The sequence below is a fragment of the Myripristis murdjan genome, chromosome 11 (genome assembly GCF_902150065.1).
Source record: "Myripristis murdjan chromosome 11, fMyrMur1.1, whole genome shotgun sequence".
NCBI lineage: Eukaryota > Metazoa > Chordata > Actinopteri > Holocentriformes > Holocentridae > Myripristis > Myripristis murdjan.
In genome coordinates this window covers 13,472,228-13,492,921 of record NC_043990.1, presented here as the reverse complement: position 1 = coordinate 13,492,921, position 20,694 = coordinate 13,472,228, and the positions used below count along the sequence as shown (strand labels likewise).

The following is a 20,694-nucleotide window of genomic DNA, read 5'->3' as shown; positions in this document are numbered from 1 at the left end:
ATGCTGCCGTGTTTAGATCTCTCACCTGTGTGACCTCCCTTTAAGTACATGTTGTCTTCAGATTATATAACACCTTTCTTTATCCTCTCCCATCCTGCTATGCTGTGCCTACTCTCCTCCTTGGGTCCCTCCGTTTGGACGGATCTCTATTATCTGTCGACCCATCTGTCACATGGATTTAGATAAATAACGGTGAACGTCATTGTTATGACTTTACTGCTTAATACTCCACCCCCCTCTGTGCATATTGTTGGGTTAAAGGGGTGACTTATTTGATATTTCATAAGCTCATAAGTATCAGAACTCTGACTCCCAGACTTGATTAATCTGGGATACTAATCTGCTGAATTGATATTGAGGACCATCACTCACTCTTGAAGATTAAAAAAGAACAGATAACCCACTTGGAATGCTCCCACGACGAAAATGTCAGCAACTGATACAATTATTAAGTGAAAAGTGGCACAACAATCATATTTATTCGACAGTGAGAATCATGTCGGCCTGATTTTTTGACATAAAGATGTCAACATCCAAACAACCCCACGAAACCACACATTTGCATGCACAAAAATGGATTTATACACACATGGAATGAGGGGTGGGGGGATGTCTGCTGTCCGATCCCTGTTGAGAAAACTCTGACAGATGACACACACTTTCCCTTGCTCTCAGCAACATCTGCAACTTAAAGTCTTTGCAGTCATTAAGCCCCGGGCTTTGAGGAAGATGTCATGACTGTGGACACCGGTAATACAGGAAAATACGGGAAAACAATAAAATAAATGCCTGAAAATGCACTGGATATCCATGGGTATTTGCCTCAAATGCTTATCATATGCGGGGAAGTTCATAACCTCTGCTTGAATCCATGGGAGGGGCTCTGTGATGCTGAGGCTGATAATGGATTGCTTGGAAGTTCATACAGACAGACCGGGGAGATTTGGAATATTTTGATCTGGACACACCGGAGCATAGTGTTGTTGTGTTTTCATGAATTTTTCTCTCAATTTTCGCTTTGTTTGACCTTGAGTCCTGAGTGGGAGCTGTTTCTAAATGAACCTTGTGTGTTTGTGCCACCTTAGAAGATGCAGTAGGATTTTATTGGGAAGATCGATCTATGTCTCAGGCAGATGTGACTTTCAAGACCACAAGATTTGTTACTGGGATCTTTGTAGAAATTGAAAAATAAGATAGTTGAGTACTTAGGAACCCAGTTTTCTCTCTTTCTTCTCAGCGGACTGGCTGGAAAGTGGAAAACTTGATTGCGGAAGTCCATTTAAGGTAAGGCTTTAAACCAAGATAAACTAGAAGAGTGCTGTGGAACTGGTGAAATAGGTTCACACAGAAAAGAAAAGAAAAAGAGAAAGAAAAACATTTTTGCAACTTAAACCTCAGCGAGCTTGGTGAATGAATCTCAATTACTTTGTTTTTAGATAAGCAATTTCATTTTAACAGCACCACTTCTTTAAAATGGATATATTGGTTTCACTTTGGTTGCATTTCAGATAATCTCCACAAATTCTTAAAAAAAATGTGATTGTAGTATAATACACAAGCAGTATTAAATCATAAGAGCGACATATGAGAGAATGATGTAGGTCTGTCCTCTGTGCTAATAATGACTGAGCCTCTGCAGTGTGATGCCACAGTGCTTCTCTCATTTGGTTTGGATTGTTTTCCCTGCCTCACTGGCCTCGTCTTATTCTGACCATCTGCTCTCCTCTCTTTTGTTCCCTGTCAACCCAAATCTCTTAAAAAAAGATTTGGTGACTCATCACCTATAAAACTTCCCAGCATGGAGCCCTCCCCCTCTTTGAGCTTGGATGGAGATGAGGTGAGCGACCAGAGCGCTCTGATCCCAACCAGAATGGTACCTCCACTTCAAGCCTGCCCTCCCCAGTGTGGCATACACCACACGGTCCTCACTGCAGTCGATCACAAGGTATGGCTGGACAGAACCCAAGCCATGGCCACGACTCCTTTATACAACGGCCACCTTTACGTCACACACTCACCCCATACCCACAGGAGGGCAGACAAACCAAAAGCCAACCAGAGACAGGACAGGAGAACAGAGAGAAGATCAGTGGGAAGTGGACAAAGCCCCAGACATGTGGGCTGTAATCAGCTGTGCAAACCCCAGAAGACAGGAGCTCACAGACTCCAGCAGAATATCACCTCTTTCACTGACATCCCCATCTCCCCCTGCGGCTCGCCGTACAAGGCTCCCCACAGGTCCCTCATCGACCTCAGCGACTCGGAGGTCAGAGGGGCGACTGGAGACAGAGCGGCTCGACTGTCGGGTAACATTTCCCTGCAGTCTCTCCCAGAGATCATCATCACCACCAAGGATGACGACTTCCCTCCACAGCTTTACAATGAGGCTTCCCAGTTTCACAAGGACCACGCCCAGTCCAAGGCTAAGGGCCTGCTGCCTGGGGCTGCATGTCCCAGTCCCAGTCACGGTCCAAGGCCCAGTCTCTGTCCCAGTACAATCCCAGAGCCGAAAGATGCCACAAAAGACGACCAGTACTGGAAGACCCACAGCATCGGCTGGCGGCTGGTCCGCAGGAGGGCCCTGTTTGAGAGGAGGCAGCGGCTGAATGACTTGGCCCTCGCAGTGGGGATATTTGGTGTGGTGGTGATGGTGATGGAAACAGAGCTCTCCTGGAGTGTCTACAGCAAGGTCAGCACCAGGGTTCAACCACACACACACACACACACACACACACACACACACACACACACACACACACACACAGACACACACACAGTAAAATCTGAGGGGCTGATGTATCTCACTAAGGCACTGAGCAATAGTTCAATAAAAATGGATGCAACTTTGAACTGCAAAACATTTTTTGGGGAAAAGAGCTGCATTGTACAACTGAAATAATCATCATGTTTTCCTCCAATACCAGTCACTGTTTTTTTTTTGTTTGTTTGTTTGTTTTAAAGTCTAGACTTAATTCATGCCTGAGAAATCAATGCTGACTGTCTGACAAAGTGAAAGAAAATATTTTTAATGGCTTAGTGATATCCTTTCATTGTTAGCAGTGAAATGTAGAGAAAATAAGTTTTCCTAAACGTGTTCAATAGACAGTTTGGTTTTCCTTTTTAAAAAACACATTTGAAGATTCTCCCATTAATACGCTGGTGGTCTTTATAAGTGAACTATATTGGGAAATTATCAGTTTCTAAAGGGTTCACATTCACAGTTGGAATGGGCCTACCGGGCATCGCGTGAGAATTTCTGCCTATAAGATCATGTTCATTAAATCAAGCAAGTGGATTATCTAAATGGAATGTATGTGATAGAAGATGAGGAGATTACAAGGGATCACCGATGCCATTTCATAGATATCCAGCTTTGTAACGGTAACCAGTCGTCGTTTAAAAATGATGTAACGTATACGTGCACGTGTGTCTGCGTGTGTGTGATCCACAGAGCTCCATCTTCTCTCTAGCCCTGAAGTCTGTCATCAGTTTCTCCACGATCATCCTGCTTGGCCTCATCATTGCCTACCACTGTTGTGAGGTGCAGGTAACTGGCCTCTACATCATCAGGTTGTTGTTGTTGTTGTTGTTTGTTTTTCCAAGTCCTCTCCAGTGACCTCATCATGCCATTTAAATGCGTAAGCCTCTCCGTAACCATCTGTTGCCAAGAATTACATTTGATCATCTCGATTCTGTTAAGAGTGAATTTCCGGTGTGCAGCAGAGGAGGCAGGACTCCAAACCCCACTAAAACAAACTTGATTTACATAGAAAAACACAACATTAAAGAGAGGGAAGGAAAAGACAATAAAACACAACAATGCCTATAAAACTTGCCATATTTCAGCATAGTAATGACTTTCTATGCCTATAAAACTGTAAAGAAATATGGAACAACCTCGATAACCTCTATACAAATACACTTCCCTTGTAATATAGTATATAACAGACCACACCCATACAGTTTTACTTATATTACAGTATAAAAACAACACTCTATACCAATAGGAACTGCCAGTATGGCTTGGAATTGAGCATGGTTTGGTACAGGGAAAAAAAACCTTCCAACTAAATAGATAAACTACAAAAAATAACAGTTTAAGAGTAAATGAAATGAAGTTAAATCAAAGTGAGAGGTAAAAGATAAGTATATTTTAAAGGCTAACGCTGAATTAAAAGAAAACAGTCAATAAAATTAGGCAAAAGTAAGAATCACTATGAAAATAGTTCAATTGAGCAGGATCGGTCATCAGCAGTGTCTTTGTCATTGGGCAGAAATTACGTCGTTAGGGAAATTAGTCATTTGCATCCGAGGCGTTTTTGAAAAATTTACAATCCATGGTTTGTGAGGTCACTCCATGGGGAACTTAAAGTGGCTTTCTATTTATTAAATGTCACCAAACCCCTGTTGAACTGATGAGCCCACTGTAAGTCTTTACAACACTTTGGCTCATTTTCACTGTGGTGTCATGAACATATTAATGCTCGTCTTAAATGCGTGCTCCTCATCCTCACTGGTATAGCTCTACGTTCAGGACAGTGGTGCAGAGGATTGGCGGATTGCCATGACAACTGAACGTGTGACCTTCATAGCTCTGGAGCTGGCGGCGGTAGCAGTTCATCCCTATCCGGTGGGTCTGCTCGCGTACTTCCAGCAGACCTCTGTGCGCCCATCGCAGAGATCTGAGACGGAGCTGGAGATCATCCTAGCTCTGCCCATGTTCCTGAGGCTGTACCTGCTGGGCCGGGCCATGATGCTGCACAGCCGCCTCTTCACTGACACCGCCTCCCGCAGCATCGGAGCGCTCAATAAGGTTGGAGGTCAATCCGGCTTTGGCCTTGGCCTCTGGTTTTGGATTTGGATAGTACTGTGGTGTGATCATGAAACTTGTGAAATTAAAAGGGGAACTTTTAAGAGAACTTTTGCACAGTTACAAGGTAAAATTAAGTTTTAGTTGAATAAAAAAAAGTGTGCCTGTGGGCAGGACTGTGTGATGTAATCTTTAAGGTAGATGACTATATTTAGGAATACCATTTGGGCCAAGCTTCAGTTCTTGGGGCTGGCATTTTCCTTTACGATAATCCTTTCATGTACATGTTTTTATGTCTTATGTCTAGGTGGGCCGAGAGGTCAGTAGAGGTGTGTCAATCGAGGTGTGACCATCACACTTTGGCTCCCATGAATTCCAGTGATTTGACATTCTGATTATGTCCCTTATTAGCTCTCCTATGTTTTTATACTTGCTTATCTACAGTTTTCTAATATCCGCCCCTCCCTTCCCTCATTAATGCTATTTAAGAGTGGCAAAAATAACCTTTTGTCTCCCCTCTGCAATACCAAACCTACTATCCATGTATCAAGCCAGATGGAGAACAGGCTTTTTTTTTTTTTTCTTTTTATCCCTCATGCCCTCTGTATTATATAAATATAATCTGACAGGTGCTCTCCTAAATACTGTCTTACTAAGTAGGCTGTTGTTGTTGTTAAAACTATGACATAGTGCATTCTGTTTGTGATCTTCAGATACACTTCAATACCCGCTTTGTGGGGAAAACGCTAATGCACACGTACCCTGGGACTGTGCTGATGATTTTCAGCGTTTCTCTGTGGATAGTGGCAGCGTGGGGCTTACATGTCTGTGAGAGGTATGTAACACTGAGTGAGTCTGCAGCTCAGCTACTAAGGCCTATATATCTGATGAATATAGATGCAAATAGTGGCATATACTGTACAGTATAATATGTTTAATTTCTGCAAAAAAAAAAAAAAAAAAAAAAAAAAATCGTGTTTTTCAAAATCACCTCTGGATACATTATCTGCTGCATTATCTGAGACACTGGCTTCTTTTATTTTTATCCTACAGACATCACAACTACAGGGATCTGAGCAGTAACTACATGGAGGCCTTGTGGATGGTCTCTGTCACATTTTTGTCCATTGGTTATGGAGATGTGGTGCCTCATACCTACTGTGGTCGGAGCATCTGTCTTCTCACCGGGATAATGGTTGGCACATGCGATACGACTCCAGTTCAAACAGCAAGCCACACTTTAATCTTTTCTTTGTTTGAATTTAAAACGATCTTTGTGTTTAAAATCACCCTGCACACAGGGAGCGGGCTGCACAGTCCTGGTGGTTGCGGTGGTTGCCAGGAAGCTGGAGCTGACCAGGGCAGAGAAACATGTCCACAATTTTATGATGGACTCTCACATCTCCAAGAGGGTAATTATCAGCAGACAACCTGGGAGTGGATACAAATTATGAGTTTATCTAAATTAATTAGGCCCAAAATGTCAAGAAAGGAGCACCCCAAGAGAGCCTCTGCAAAAACTCCCCCACTGGCTTGTTATGCAGCATTCATCAAAATGTGTGCAGAGCAACATAACTGGGGTTATGTCTGGCCAAAAGCTTGTAATATGCATTCAGACCTGCCTGGTACTTTCCATCTATGGTCATTTTACTCAGTGCTTTGCAGATCTTGGTATAGCTGTAGTGCAGCATGCCACATTTCATGGTAATCTGGGGATCAATTCAAGCAATGGGCCCAAACAAAAACTACCTCTCTGGAATGTTTTTTTTTTTTTTCATATTCTTTCACCAGATAAAAATTGCTGCAGCAAATGTGCTGAGGGAGACTTGGCTTATCTACAAACACACCAAGCTGCTAAGAGAAAGAGACCATACCAGAGTCCGCATGCACCAGCGGAAGCTGCTGCTGGCAATTCACAAGTAAGAAACCCTTCATCATTATTTATGCAGTCCCTTTATGCAGTCTACCGGCAATGACATTAAAGGTGCACATTTCAAAATCATGAGATGGGTTCCCCTACATAGACATTAATCTGAAACAAAGGACAAAGGACATACATAAATTATAGGGAGCACCTTATAATAGTGAGGTAATGTAAGCCTAATTGAAACTAAATGATCAACTAGCGTATGACCTCTTGAACATATTTAAAAAGTAACACGTACAAAGTATAGGTCAGACTTAGCTCCTGTAGCAGCTTAATAGTATTTTTTTATTGCTAGACTGCGCAGTGTGAAGATGGAGAAGAGAAAACTGGCAGACCAGGCCAACACTCTGGTGGATCTGTGCAAGGTAAGCGAGGCGAGTGAACACTGTGTATCTACAGAGCTGGGAGACGGGGGCAAAGCTGCTTTGAAAGCAAAGTTTTGTGAGCTACAAATTACTTCACAGTGGAAGGTGTTGAACTACAGCAAAGCTAGCCTCAGGAGAAATATAGCTTGGTTAACTGAGGCCACTTAGAAAATGTTGTTCAACTACTGCGTAAAAAACTGATGAAACAACAATGCAATACAAAATTATAACAGTGACATGCCACCAAAAAAAAGCAACTACTGAGTTTATTGAAAAATGTGCCAACTTGTGCACTTAAATATTCTGTCTGCAGGTCATACATACATAAAAATATAAATAAATAAAACACCCCAGAACTCAGTGAAATGTGACAGGATTGGCAGCTTTAGTTTTGTGTGCAATGTCCATCATTTGGCTGCCTGCCCTCCACAAATTGGAGCCTGGGTAGGAATATTATACCTAGCAGGATTACTCAGGATTACAGCTTAAAATAATTTATTTCTTTGCTTTCATGGTCCATGGTCGCAATATTGTAGCTTCAGAAGTTCACAACACCAAAAATTGACTCACTATGCAAATATGAATTTAGTTGAACTACCAGTTTAATTGTATGGCGTAAAAGTTGCCAACACTGCATATCTACAATACAGCATCCTTACAAAATGTCAGTACAGCAATATCTAACATCCCCCCATACCTTTTGTCTCTCCTACATGAACCAACATCACCACCACCGCCACCATTACGGACGCCATTCTCCATGCAGATGCAGAATCTGATGTACGACGTGCTGTCCGAGGTGCAGAGCTGCCGGGGAGACCTGGACACGCACGTGCACGGCCTGGAGAAGCAGGTGGAGGAGCTGAGGGAGGGCTTCAGGAGCCTGCTGCCCCTGCTCTCCAACACTCTGTCCACACAGAACTCCTCCATCCGCCACCTCCTCAGGGAGAGGGAGAAGTCTGAGACCGCCGGCACCAGCGAAGTGACAGGCAGAGAGAGGGAGGGCAGGACGGACGACGGCCAAGTCTCTAACTGAGGGTTTCAGCTTGAGGTGTATCCCTGGAGGAGTTGTGTTATTTCAGTGTGAAAGAGGCACTGCCCTCAGAAAACTGGACAGGCGGCTGCTAGAAACAAGGTGTAGACATACAATTGTGTAAATCTTTATTGTAAAATGTAGCTTTATTAGCAGAAGTACTTGATAAATAACCTGTAATATAGTTAATAATTTACTTTGCTCTTTTTTCAAAAAAAGGAGCCACTGTAGAATAGGGAAACTTTTTCTTTGGTGAAAAAAAACAGCCATCAGTTGATGAAACTGAGCCTTTACAAATAATGATTGAGCTTGTGGCACTAGATCACATTTTGAGACAAACTGTGTTGACTCACTTAAAGAATCTACATTGAGTTTGTTTCAGATGACAAATATTCCTTTTGTTGTTGTATGATAGAGAACTGTAAAAAAACAAAATCCATATGTAAACATAGTACAATTACTGTTAAGAAGCTTGCCTTGGTGTGAAATACATTGATGAACAAGAATTGTGCCCTGATGTTCAATGGCTTTTCCACACACAGCACAAAAAAAAATTAATAAGAACACACACAACACCGTTCCTTTAGCCAAAACAATATTTTATTAAGAGAGACAGAGTTGGAAGGTGGAGTTACAGCAACAAACTGATCTGTCAAGACGAACAGAGCAAGTCAGGTCTCGTGTCCAGATCGAACTGCTGGGTCTTGGCTGAGGCAGTGGCCACCACAATGGGGCAGGTGACGCTGATATCAACCGGTCCAATCCCTCCTCTCCCGTTCATCACCGGGGAGAACAGCTAGTGCTGCTTCCTCCTGAATGAGCACCCTGAGTGGACAGAGGAGGACAGCCACAGTCACACCACTGGTATCAAAAGGGAGGCCTTAGTGAACGGGTGCAGCACAGCCCCTATTGTTCTACATGCTACTGACACAAACCAGCTTCCCATCATGTGAGCGACTGTGTCAGTGTCGCCCCAGTGATGTTAAAACTTGCCACACATGGACTGTACACATTAAGAGGCTCTGCTGATCAAGTGTCACTTGATGTACAGCTTAAACAGAATACCAAAGAGTAAAAGTGTTTGTCAGAGCTCTAGAGCGGCTGTTTGTTCTCAGCCTTCGAAAGGGGGGAGCCAGCAGTCTAGCCCAGCCCTTCTGCAAACTGAGGTCGATCTGGCACTCGAATGAGATTGGAAAACCACGGTGGAGGCAGTCCAGTCACTTTGCAGTGCGGCCAACAACTTTACCAAACAGCTATCACATATAAATGAAACAGTAACTCAGAAAAACATGTCCGTCACACCAAGTGTACAATTTTACGCGCAACAGACACCAAAAGCTAGTTAAAAAAAAAAAAAAAAAAAAAAACACATTTAACTTGCTCCCTTTCATACAGTCTTTGCTCTGTGCCTGTTAAACTGTGTCCTGCTGGCCACTGTACACTCTGGCTGCAAAAACGTCAAAGCAAAACAATTACGCTGCACTGAACAGGTTCCCGAATGTTCTGCTGCCCTGTGCAAAGCAAGACCGTCTACACATCAACCCATGAAAGGTTCCCGCCTGGACTCTTTGACTTAAACTGACGACACTAAATGCTACTGTCAGGCGGCGACATCTGCCATGTCACCAAATGGCAAAACTTAAAACAAAGGCAGAAACTCGCTGTAGCGCAAGCAGGCAGTTTCATATCGAAACTAGACTTGTTCATCTCCTTTGGATGGCACAAAGCAATTATGTAACACTGAAAATGAATATTTTGGCTTATACTAGTGTTCTTGTAGGCATTCATTGCCTGATGTAGTGAGGAAATGACTTAGGTCTTCCATTACAACTCTATCTGTGCTGTACCAGTTTCTGGAAGCCAATTTACAGAATCAAAAGGGTACTGTGAGATTTTTGGTGAAAAGTGAGCATGGTTCAACTTAATTTTGAAAGGGTTAGGGCTTCCATTCAACCGAGTGAGCTCTAGAGCGCAGGATTTAGATTCATGTACTGTATCCCTGGGAAAAATGGTGACGACGGGACGATACTGACCCTCTGTGAGACGTGCTTTGCCTCCAGTGGGCTGACACAAGACTGTGGAGCAGCCGACACACAGCACCACTGTCTGGGCGTGGCTGAACACCGTCGTGATCTTGTAGCATCCTGGAAAGGTGAGAAACAAAAGTTAGAGAGCCCCGTCTGTGGACCCAAGAGACAGAAGTAACACTGCGGTGTATAAATGCCAAGTTTCTCACACAGCAGCCATTACAGATGTGTGATAAAGTGCAGTGTGTCTGGAGGTACCTGGACATTTCACATCCATAAAGTAAGAGTTGGGACTCTGAACGAGCCGCTTCTTCTTGTGCCTCCTCTTCTCCTCCTCAGGGGATGGGTGCAACAAGTCTTTTGCGAGCTGCCAGAATAGAAAAGAGACAATTAACACCTGAGCCTTAAAATTTCATGAGAAAACCGAGCGGCATGGTAGTTTTGTGGTGGATCATGTAAGGTGGCGTGAAAAACAACACCCTGTCCACCGATGTAATAGGATTAAGAGCAGGAATAAGGCCAATTTAGCGCATTACTTTGCTAAAAGCACCGAGATTTCAATGTAAATGTGTTCTATCTCTTGCTATAACGTGATGATCAAATTCTGTGGAAACATTTCGTGCTGCTCGGCTGGCCTACATTTCATGGATTAGGTAACGGTGCGCATTTTGTGCCATCACTCGCTAACAAAATGAAAATACTGTGGAGCCGATGCAAAACAGCAAACCCCATGATGTCGAGTAAGTCTAAATTATCACTGTCGACCCCATTGTTCCGAATGAGTTTGGTTACTAGAGCTTGTTTGGCTCTCAGTTCAAGTGTCTCCATGTTTGCGGTGTGTACGCAGCCATCTTGTATCACAAGGCGCTCGCAACGCGCTCGGATGTGGACATTATGCGACTAAAACTGTTACAAAAACTCGGCCTAAGCTCCCAAAACTCACAACGCCCGCTTCGCTAATGTCTTATGTACAAACTGAGCGAAGTGGAGCCCCTCAGTCGCCCCAAATGTGTTAGAAATGTCATTTTCCACTCGCTCCCGTACTCACAGGCATGTTGGCGAGGAAATAGCCGCTGCCGAAAAGGAGGCACTACCGGAAGCGAGGGGTTCATATCGATGGTTCCTTTGAATACGGACCGGAAGTGATGACTTTGAAAGGCCGTGGCAGACATGTTGGTGAGGTCGAAACTGCGCACGTACTTACTGAGTGGTTTTTGTTTTTCCTTTTGTTTTGTTTTGGGTTTTGTTTTTGTTTTTTGTTTTTTTAGGATGACGGGGGGCTTTTGTTATTTTTTTATTTGAGTAAATTCATTTCAACTCCATTAAGTATACATGTTGCATTTTTTCATTTGAACAGTTGCTGTAAATATAGTATAAAAATAATATAAAAATAAATGACAATGAACCACAGTGAACAGAAAATAACAATGTAGGGAAAAGAAAGAAAGAAACAAACAAACCATTAAACAAACAAACAAAAAATCTCCAGGGTCTGCTCACAAAATAAGCATAAATTTGAAATATCTAAGTCATCTAATAGTTTTGGCCAACTTGTGATTTCTGAGTTTTAAATTTTCAATAATAAAATATGTCAAGTATGTTTTAAAATCAGAATCACAACAGAAGAAAATCACATTGTTTTATAGCCCCGGGAAAAGTAGCTAGTCTGGAGAGTGAGCTTCACTTCAGGCGTGGCCCCTGTCCCTCGTCCTCTGTCTGTCCACAGCTGGGCTTCCTCAGTGGGTCTCTGAGGCTCATGAGCTCCTGTATCTCCACAAAGGACTCACAGGCAGGAGAGATGCGGTTTCTCTGTGGCGGGGATGAGAAAACAATTGAGAGGTAAATGCTGCTCCTTAACTACATCTTAGTGTATTAACAGTGGATGGCCAGACACACAATTAGGTGCAAATTGTAATTGCTTTGCTGTTTGGGCATCAAAACAGAGGTTGGTGTCAAGTCACTTAAAATCCAAATTCAGATTTAATTTAAAACTTCTCGCTCACTCAACAGTGAGTTTGTGTTTCCTTTGTTTACATTCCCTTTGTTTGGTAAAATTGCACATGTTGCCACCCGAGGACAACATTTGGTGTCAGCTAATGTAAAACAGGAATGCTCCATCATTAACACGGATGGAAAGAGAACTACATTATCCTACTCAAGTGGGAATGCTGTTACTTTCTTGAAATGTGTCTTGTAAATTCTTCATTATCTTTTTTTAAGTAGGTTAAAATATACTCAGAGTAAAAGTTATTTTAAACAAAACAGACACTGTTACGTATGATTTTCATATGCTCAGTTTCTTCTTTCTGTATTTACTGTTGTAATATTTTTGTAGGATTAATGCACATATTTACACATAATGCACATACTTTTTAAAATACATTTCTAATGCACACATTTTTACATTTATTATTTCTCTTTTCTATTTTGTATAATTTAATTCTTCTTTGAGCAACTGCAGCTCTGCAGTAAAGTACTTCTGATTCTGATTCAGAGGACTATACTTTTTGTGTCTTGCCTGAGAAAAAAAAGTGAAGGCCCAGACAACTGGCCACTTTAGGATGAGCCAGTTTCAGATGTGATGCTTTCGAAACAACAAAATACAATACTAATGCTAAAATGTATTTAAGTGAAAGTAATAGCACAAGTACAGTGGAAAGTTGCTCAATTATGTCAGTTATATTGTTAAATCGCCTGCACCCTAATAACGCAGTTTGGGTTCATATTTTGTGTGTGTGTGTTTGTGTGTGTGTGCCCCACCCTGCCATACACACAGCTGACATGAGTGTGTTGTGAGTAACAGACCTGGAGGCAGAGGCGCCGGAGGCCTTGGCCCTCAGGCTGCGTCTGCAAGATTGTCAGCAACAGAGGCAGCAGCTGCTTGGTTATTCTGTTTCCTGCACAAGGGAAAAAGACACAGAAAAACCAGATGCATTACATTTTTGTTAATTTAATGTCCGTGTTAGATTTCTTTTTTGTTTTACTTAGTATTGAGACTGATGTTGCGCTACAGCGACTGACCCGACAGGTTCAGGTAGGCGAGAGCCGTGTTTCCAGGCAGGATGACTTGGCCATCCCTGTGCTGCACTGCAGGGTCCAGTAGGGGGCTCTCTATCTCCACCAACCCCGTCTGGTGGTGGCAGGGGAGAGAAGCAGCACAGGGCATGTCGGTGTCTGTTCAAATCATATTTATTAGCGTTACAACAGTTGTGTTTCAGAGTTGAATTGTGTCATACAAACCTCATTAGGTAAAGCACTTGCCTTATCCTGCAGGAAAACAAGTCATTACGAAAAACAAAAGAAAAAAGACAAAAGATACAAAATTATTAAAAAATAACAGTTGTGTGTATGCATGTATACATTTACATAGTTTGATTGATCAAAATCAGTCTTGTAGTGTAGAGTCTTTTCATACCTCCGGTTCAATAGCAGATGGTGGTTTCTCTTTGTTCCCTAATTTACCCCCTTTTCCTCGAGGCATCTTGGGATCAGTGGCTACGAGACATTGAAGCAGACAGCGGTGAAACCATAAATATCTCTGCTGACAGAGAACAATGGTACAAGTGATTAACTATGACAGAAGCAATTACATTTCTTGTTAGTTTTTGGGTCTTCTTTCTTTCCTGTGCCCCCTGCTGGGTTGGCAGCCGGTTTCTCATCTTTTTTAGGTGTATCCTGCAAGGAAACAGATCCCAAGGTCATCTGTTACAAGGTTTACTGTCTCAGAGCCTTGCAATATGGGCACCTTTATAGTGATGCAAGTGGTATGTGGAAAGAAGAGGAGCAGTGCACCAGGTTTATGAGAAAGAGCAAAGGCATGTCATTGCAATTTCTTTTGGCTGTCCATTTTTCATTCTTTTTTTTTTTTATTGTTACCTTTTTTTTGGAGGTGCCTGTGTTCGCCCCTTTGCTGACGGCCCCACTGAGTGAAGTGCTGCTGGGAATCGATGTAAGTTGGTTGACGGGAACATGTTCAGGACTGACTCCCAGAGATGTCTGCAAAAATAGAGGAAGAGAATTAGAAGGTGTGTTAATATGTGTGAATAGGTTTGCCATGTGTTTGTTTTTATGTGTGCCTGTCTGTGTGTTTGTTTGTACTTATAACCTTATGGGCTTTAAGCCTTTTGGGATGAGGCCATTTCTCCACAGTGAGTCATTATGGAAGGGCCTCACTATGTCCAACTATTTGCTACCTAATGCTTTAGGGTTAAGATCAGAATTAGGATTAAGTTGAGGTGAGATGGCTTGACTGTGCACTTGCAGTTTGGTCCTTTTCCAGAAGCAGCTTCCTTCTCGCTATGATTTCCTCATGAGTTAGAGCAAACTCACCAAGTGTCTGAAAATAGAAATGGACAGGGAGCGAGGCTTTATTAAAATAGATAATATAATGCAGCATACAATAACGTGATTTAAAACAACTTAGCTGCTGATATAAATGTATTTTCTTATTAGTCTATGATGTAAATGGATACCACAGCACAGAGTAGCTCTCACTTTGGCCAGATGAGCAGCGCCTGTGTCTCCAATTCGATTGTTGGACAGTGAAAGTAAGAGCAACGCGCGATTCAAACGCAGGCCCTAGGAGACAGAACAAGATGTGAAATGGCGAAATGGCTGTCATGTAGGTAACATTTGGAGACGCAGATCCTGTTCTGGGTTGTACCTGTGCAATATACGCAGCACCTGCATCACCAATAGAATTGAACGCCAGGTTGAGTGACATGAGATTCTTGTTGGCAGACGTGGGTGTGGAGAGAGCTGACCCAATCAGACGCGCTCCCTCGTCTCCCATCTGGTTATGTCGCAGTGACAACTGAGCGAGGCTTGACGACCAAAGAGAGACGTTAAGCTGGTACACACATGAAGCAGGCAGATATGTTTGCGTGTGTGCTTGCAAAGCAGGTTCATTGGAGTGTGTGTATGTGAGTGGTATAATGTCTCAGTGACTCACACACTGTCCTCAGACAGGAGAAGGTGGTAACTCTGCTCTGGAAGAGGGTTGCCCTCCAATATCACACTCCTAACATGCACAGAAACGGATCAGGAAAACATTCATGTTTGATTCATCACATTCAACATATGATGATTCACCTTTCTCTACAACTGTATAGCTCTGAAATATTTTAAAGGAACAGTCCACCCAAACTACAAAAAAGACATTTACCCACTCTCCCCTAGTGCAGTTTATGCATCTAGGTAGTTTCTGTGTCTAGGTGATACATTAATATCTAATCGATATTGTGACATGAAACTAGATATCACCTGGGATTTTAGATATTGTAATGTTGTGATATGACATAACCCTCTTGTGTGTGAATATATAATGAAAACTCCAACAGTCAGCCCTACAGCATCCTCACAACACTGATTTGATCAAAAATATTGTGATGTTTGATCTTGTGCATATCGCCAAGCCTTAGTCCAGTCCCAGTACAACAAGACTGAATGGATATTGTTTAGTGGAGCTCACAGCGGCAAAAATTTACATGTGAAAAACTCAGCGGCAACAGTTCTTTCCAAACACAATGACACAGATGCCTAGTATAATCCACAGACATCAGGGGTGAGGGGTTTTGTTAGGGACAACCAAAAAACATCAGGTTTATCTATCTGGCCCTAACAGAGCAATAGAATATCCATCCAGCCTCACTGTATTTGATGAGCCTCACTCATCAAATCAGACTCAGCATCTGGGCAAATATACTGCACTAGGGGTAGATGGGAAAATATCTTTTTTTGTATTATGGGTGAACTGTTCCATTAGGACTTCGGGTCAAAAATAAAATTACTTTCTCATTCAAGGACCAAAGTTTATTTAAACGTAGTGAAGGTGCTTGTCATGTGGGGAGCCACCAACAACCCAGTGAGTCAGTTTCCAGTGTGAGTCATGAGGCTCCAGTCACCTGAGGTTGGCGCACACACACACTGTGTTCTTCAGAGAGATTATCATTCGATCCGACAGTCTGGCCTGCCACAGCCTGCAACACAGTGGATTCCCCATAAGCATCCTCAAAGCTAGAAAAAAATCTGATATACTGTATATTGTACAATAATGAAAATAAATAGATGTGTTGTCTATCATTTTATACACATTTCCCTATAATTCAGCAGAATATATTTGGTGTCTTTAGAAACACTGGGTTCTCCACTAAACATCTGTCGGCCTGAGCACAGCAGCATGCATTTGTAATACCAAACCCAGCGGTGGGCCCAGCAGATCTGAAGAGGTTAAATAAGCGAACGTCCAACAGCTCATCACTTACTGAAGGCTTTGCAGCTTGCTCAAGGAAGGAAGCATCTTGTTAAGCACTTGAGCAATCAGCTCGTCCACTTTCCACCCTGTGTTTAGGAGAAAATTTTGTTCTGTTACGTTCTTCTCTGACATCAGTATATACTGTTCACATCTGCCAGCACATAGATCGGCACTATAATGTGGTTCTATAATGAGATGTACAACATTTCTGCCCTATGTACAATGTTTACTGATGTTATATATTATTATGTTATAAATATCATTTTAGTAGAAACACCAATAGCTGGTGAATGTGGTAAAAACATGATTTTCAGAAATGAAGTGAAACATGAGTGACATCACAGATAAACTCAGATGAGGATGAACAACCTGACAACTCTAAATGTCAAACCAAAGTGAATGTTGTTGTGAGTATTTCTCTGTGGTGTTGGCTTCTCACCAAAAATCTTGATGCTCTTGACGCTACAGGGGTCTTCACTCTCCAGCTCTGCACAGAGGCATGGCTTACGCCACAGAGTCATAGCATTTATCTTGGACTTGCTGTTTTCTGAAAATTCATATGTGACTGGTGAAATGAGTTGAAACTGAAATGATGAAAATGACAATTAAAAAAGCATGGATGAAGAGAGCATTTAGGTAGAGTGTTACTTCTACAGAAAACAACTGTCAAATTAACTTAATTAAATTAATTAAGTTAAATTCTACCTAATTAAGTTAAATTAAATTAACTGAATGTATTAGTCAGCATTACATCTGCACCCACATCAGAGTTAATTGAAATGTTTTAGATAGAATACCCACCACAAAGACATATCAGCTGTGTGAGTGAACAAACTCCTATCAATAGTGATGGACACTGTATCAACTCTGTAAAATTTGTGCTGTACAATTTTTTCTAATCTTTGACTGATCAAGTAAAACTTGTTTACCTGTGTTTCCTCCATCAGTCTCTGACTGCTTTGCACTGACAGCTGGGATATCATTCATGCCCAGAAGAGCACAAAGCCTAGGGAAGTCAATCTCCACGTTACCACAGCACTGATAGTCATCTGGAGAAGGAGCAGGGGAGGCAGAATAGGGTTTAGAGAAATGACCGTACAAATCTCAACTACAATCAAGGCTGAAATGGGATGTATCGATGGCTGCAGCCTTGGAAATTGTAAGGTGGCTCACCAAAGGTCTGAGCAGGCCCCCTTTCGTCTTGGTTGGGTCCTTTGAATGAAAAGGGCACAAGCTTAATCAAAGGTTCCTGCACTCACTGCAAAGTTCCCATCGAGCTTTCCCCTTTCTTAAACCAGGGAATGGTTTACCAAGAGTGTGTGTATCATCGCTGTGACACAAGCTGCTGATTCAAAGGCGTTTCAGTGCTGACGTCTGCCAAACTGTCACCTTTTGACCAAATGCAGACAGGGTAGCCTATACATTTCATCTCAGCCAATGTAAAGATCATTGCTTCAGTGCTGTGATCTCCATTTCTAGGTGGAGTTTGCATGCTCTCTAATTGTGTATGTGGGTTTCCCAGACATGCAAGTTAGGTAGATGGGAAACTCAAATTGTCCACAGGTGTAAATGTAAAAATTAGCATTTTGGACTGGCAATCTGTCCAGGATGTTCACCTGCCCACTGCTTAATGCATGCTGGGATACACGCCAGCCCCCTGAATAGGAAATGAGAAGGTTTAAAAAAAAAAAAAAAAAAAAAAAAAAAAAAAAAGAATGTCCAATAGGCTGTTATCCTAAAGATAGATTAAAATAATAATAATTCAGCTTTTATAATGAGATGTAAAATACAACAGCGTTTCCAAAACACTCATTGACGTTGCTAGTTACTGTAACGTAACCTTAACCCTGAATTTTCATGCTTATGGGGGAAAAAAGACACCGTACCTGTAGTTTTCGATGGGTCGTCCTCGGCTCCAGCATTCCCCCTATCTGCCTTTTTGTTTTTTGCTTTGTCGGCTCGCTTTCCAGACATTTTCTCCTTCAGATAAAGTAAAAGAAAACTCGTCAGTTAGCCTGTGTCGATTCTGTGCTAACGTTAGCTAAGATAACCGCTACCATGGCAACCGAGTTCAACACCAGGGAGGTTGAATGAGATAAACGTTTCAACACACTCAGTTTGTGTGGTTTCCATCTTTTGTACGTGATAATGAGAAAATAAAATACATGAAAAAGCAATTAGATCGTTTTATGAGGACTATACTTTGATTTTATGTTTTAGACTTTTTTTTTTTATTATTATTATTATTTTAAAGTATCGTGGAAATGAGAAAATGCAGCAATCTCGCGAGACTTTCATGGTCTGACTGATCAGATTCAAATCAGTATCTAAGGCTTTTCTACCTGTCCATCCATTTAGTCAGTAATCTCAGAAGGCCAGCCTGGAGAGCTGGGTCTCGCTGGAGAGAGGGGTTCCTGTACTTTGCTGCTCCCGGTGAACGGCAGCATCCTGGAGCCGGCATGGGGTGGAAAACTTTCGGGAATGGCCACTTCGCACTTAGGAAGCTCTGGTGGGGCCTGCTGAGGGCCCGGCAGGAAGGAGAGCCACTCAGGGGCCACATGGCTGCTGAGAGGCACAGATGGCAGATGACAGCAGCTCAGAGCAGCTTCACTGCCCCACACACTTCTGATTTCATTTTAATTCTAGCTTCCCGTGCCGCTTCAACACCTGCATGTGCATTGCATGGGTACCTGCATGGGTACCTCAAGCGAGTCGACCGAACCACCCATCTGTATTGTTTGGGAAGTTTTGATTTTTTTTTTTTTTTTTTAGCTCCGTCATCACAAATTCACACTGACTGAGTACTCAGGATGTGGTTTTATCAATTATGGATCACTGAAATATGATTTGAACCTAGTTTCAAATATTTGAAGAACTTTATGTGTCTGTGATTTTGCAGTTTTTGCAGAGATTGGCTGAATGCTGGCACAAAATAATGTCCAAACTCTTGTAGAACTTCACTATATTGCAGTGTGAATGAGTCTAAATGTAAGCTCTATCGTTTCACAGAAAATTACCATACATGTGAGATTATTACACTCTATTCTGCAGTTTAAACATGGATTTGTTGCAACACTATACTAAATTAGATGATGAGCTCCTCTCAGATTTTCCCTTGAACACAAATTGAAAATGTTAAAATGTTACCATATTTTGGTATTCATCTGATTTCATAACACAACAAAAATTCTATTCACAATAATGTAGTGCTTTTTATTAAAAAAACAAACAAACAAAAAACAAATATAATATAAAACAAAAAGTAAAAACCAACAGCATTTTTTTCATGACTTAATAATCATAATTACAAACTTTCAACGAGTGGAAGAAGTTTTTTTGACAAACTGTACACATCACAAAATGTCCGCCAGTCTGCCATTTACAATGCTTGCATCTTATTTTGTGATTGTCTAAAAATAACTAAACAAATCACACAAAACACACAAATACAAGTACAAGCATCATACCATGACTGCTATCACAAAACGGAACCATATCTTATTTGAAAGAGGAAAAAAAAAGAAAGAAAAAAGACAAAAAAGAAAGAAAAAAGGAAAAAAAAAAAAACATGATATTGAGCTGACAGCTTACTTTTTGTTTCTGTCACCTTTTAAAAATATCATAACATTTTTATGTTGGTTTGTTTTTTTAGTGTTCAACACTTTGCAGCAAAAAACAAGGAGTATATTTCTCCTTAAAAGTAATATTATTAACAATAATCAGTGACAATGGTGTCATTGCGGAGTCACTGTCACGTCCCAATGCCTTCTGTGTCCGTTTGACATTCTTCTCGTTCATGCAGTACGTAGGTGAATTTCATTTATAGGCAACAAAAACTCAGCTTAAGTTTTTATGTCGTGAGGACAGGTATGGTGAGATTTTCTGGACAAAAAAACAAAAACAAAAAAACAAAACAAAAAAAACTCCTTTCCCTCCGAGCTTAAGTGTCTTCATTATAGTAATACAAACGGAAGAAATTATAATATTATCATTATTATAATAACCATAATACATTTAGGGCTGAGTCCTGTACAGTACAATAATAGACAAAATCCATTATCAAGATATTGCTTTTGGAGACACTCCTCATGTAAAGTTTGTATTTACATAACTTGGCACTGTACAGCTTCCCATTTTCTCTCTCCTTCCGTCAGTGTCTCAGTCTAGTCTCTTCTCTGTCAGTTAACTGCACTGGGACATTGCAGACTGTCCCTTCTTAGCAGAGGCATTTGGGGAACAAAAAAAATCTCATCGAATATCACAATTTATTTTAAAACAT

The 20,694-nt window shown here is 41.6% G+C and overlaps 3 protein-coding genes and 1 non-coding gene across 4 annotated transcripts; 1 reads left to right on the top strand and 3 right to left on the bottom strand.

Moving 5' to 3' along the window:
* The first annotated feature begins 689 nt into the window (after positions 1-689).
* On the top strand, positions 690-8,654 carry LOC115367360 (small conductance calcium-activated potassium channel protein 1-like). Its single transcript, XM_030063051.1, has 10 exons — positions 690-1,284; positions 1,765-2,689; positions 3,452-3,547; positions 4,523-4,813; positions 5,524-5,645; positions 5,864-6,005; positions 6,112-6,222; positions 6,602-6,729; positions 7,033-7,102; positions 7,869-8,654. Exons 2-10 carry the CDS (start codon positions 1,799-1,801, stop codon positions 8,136-8,138), a joined length of 2,121 nt encoding a protein of 706 aa, XP_029918911.1. The 5' UTR covers positions 690-1,284; positions 1,765-1,798; the 3' UTR covers positions 8,139-8,654.
* Positions 8,655-8,716: 62 nt separating this feature from the next.
* rps27.1 (ribosomal protein S27, isoform 1) lies at positions 8,717-11,305 on the bottom strand. The gene is made up of 4 exons (XM_030063062.1): positions 11,211-11,305; positions 10,421-10,529; positions 10,169-10,279; positions 8,717-8,960 (listed from the first exon to the last, which is right to left on the bottom strand). Exons 1-4 carry the CDS (start codon positions 11,214-11,216, stop codon positions 8,932-8,934), a joined length of 255 nt encoding a protein of 84 aa, XP_029918922.1. The 5' UTR covers positions 11,217-11,305; the 3' UTR covers positions 8,717-8,931.
* LOC115368455 (small nucleolar RNA SNORA35) lies at positions 9,239-9,368 on the bottom strand. Its single transcript, XR_003929034.1, has one exon. It is a non-coding gene; the product is annotated as a small nucleolar RNA SNORA35 (small nucleolar RNA).
* Positions 11,306-11,842: 537 nt separating the features above from the next.
* Positions 11,843-18,389, bottom strand: lrrc71 (leucine rich repeat containing 71). Its single transcript, XM_030062950.1, is given in 17 exon segments — positions 11,843-11,971; positions 12,968-13,059; positions 13,184-13,292; positions 13,403-13,429; positions 13,578-13,657; positions 13,753-13,837; positions 14,039-14,111; positions 14,389-14,498; positions 14,657-14,740; positions 14,826-14,985; positions 15,114-15,182; positions 16,066-16,140; positions 16,426-16,501; positions 16,855-16,962; positions 17,345-17,464; positions 17,589-17,627; positions 18,302-18,389. Coding segments are annotated over 17 exon segments (1,524 nt in total).
* Between the last annotated feature and the right edge of the window lie 2,305 nt (positions 18,390-20,694).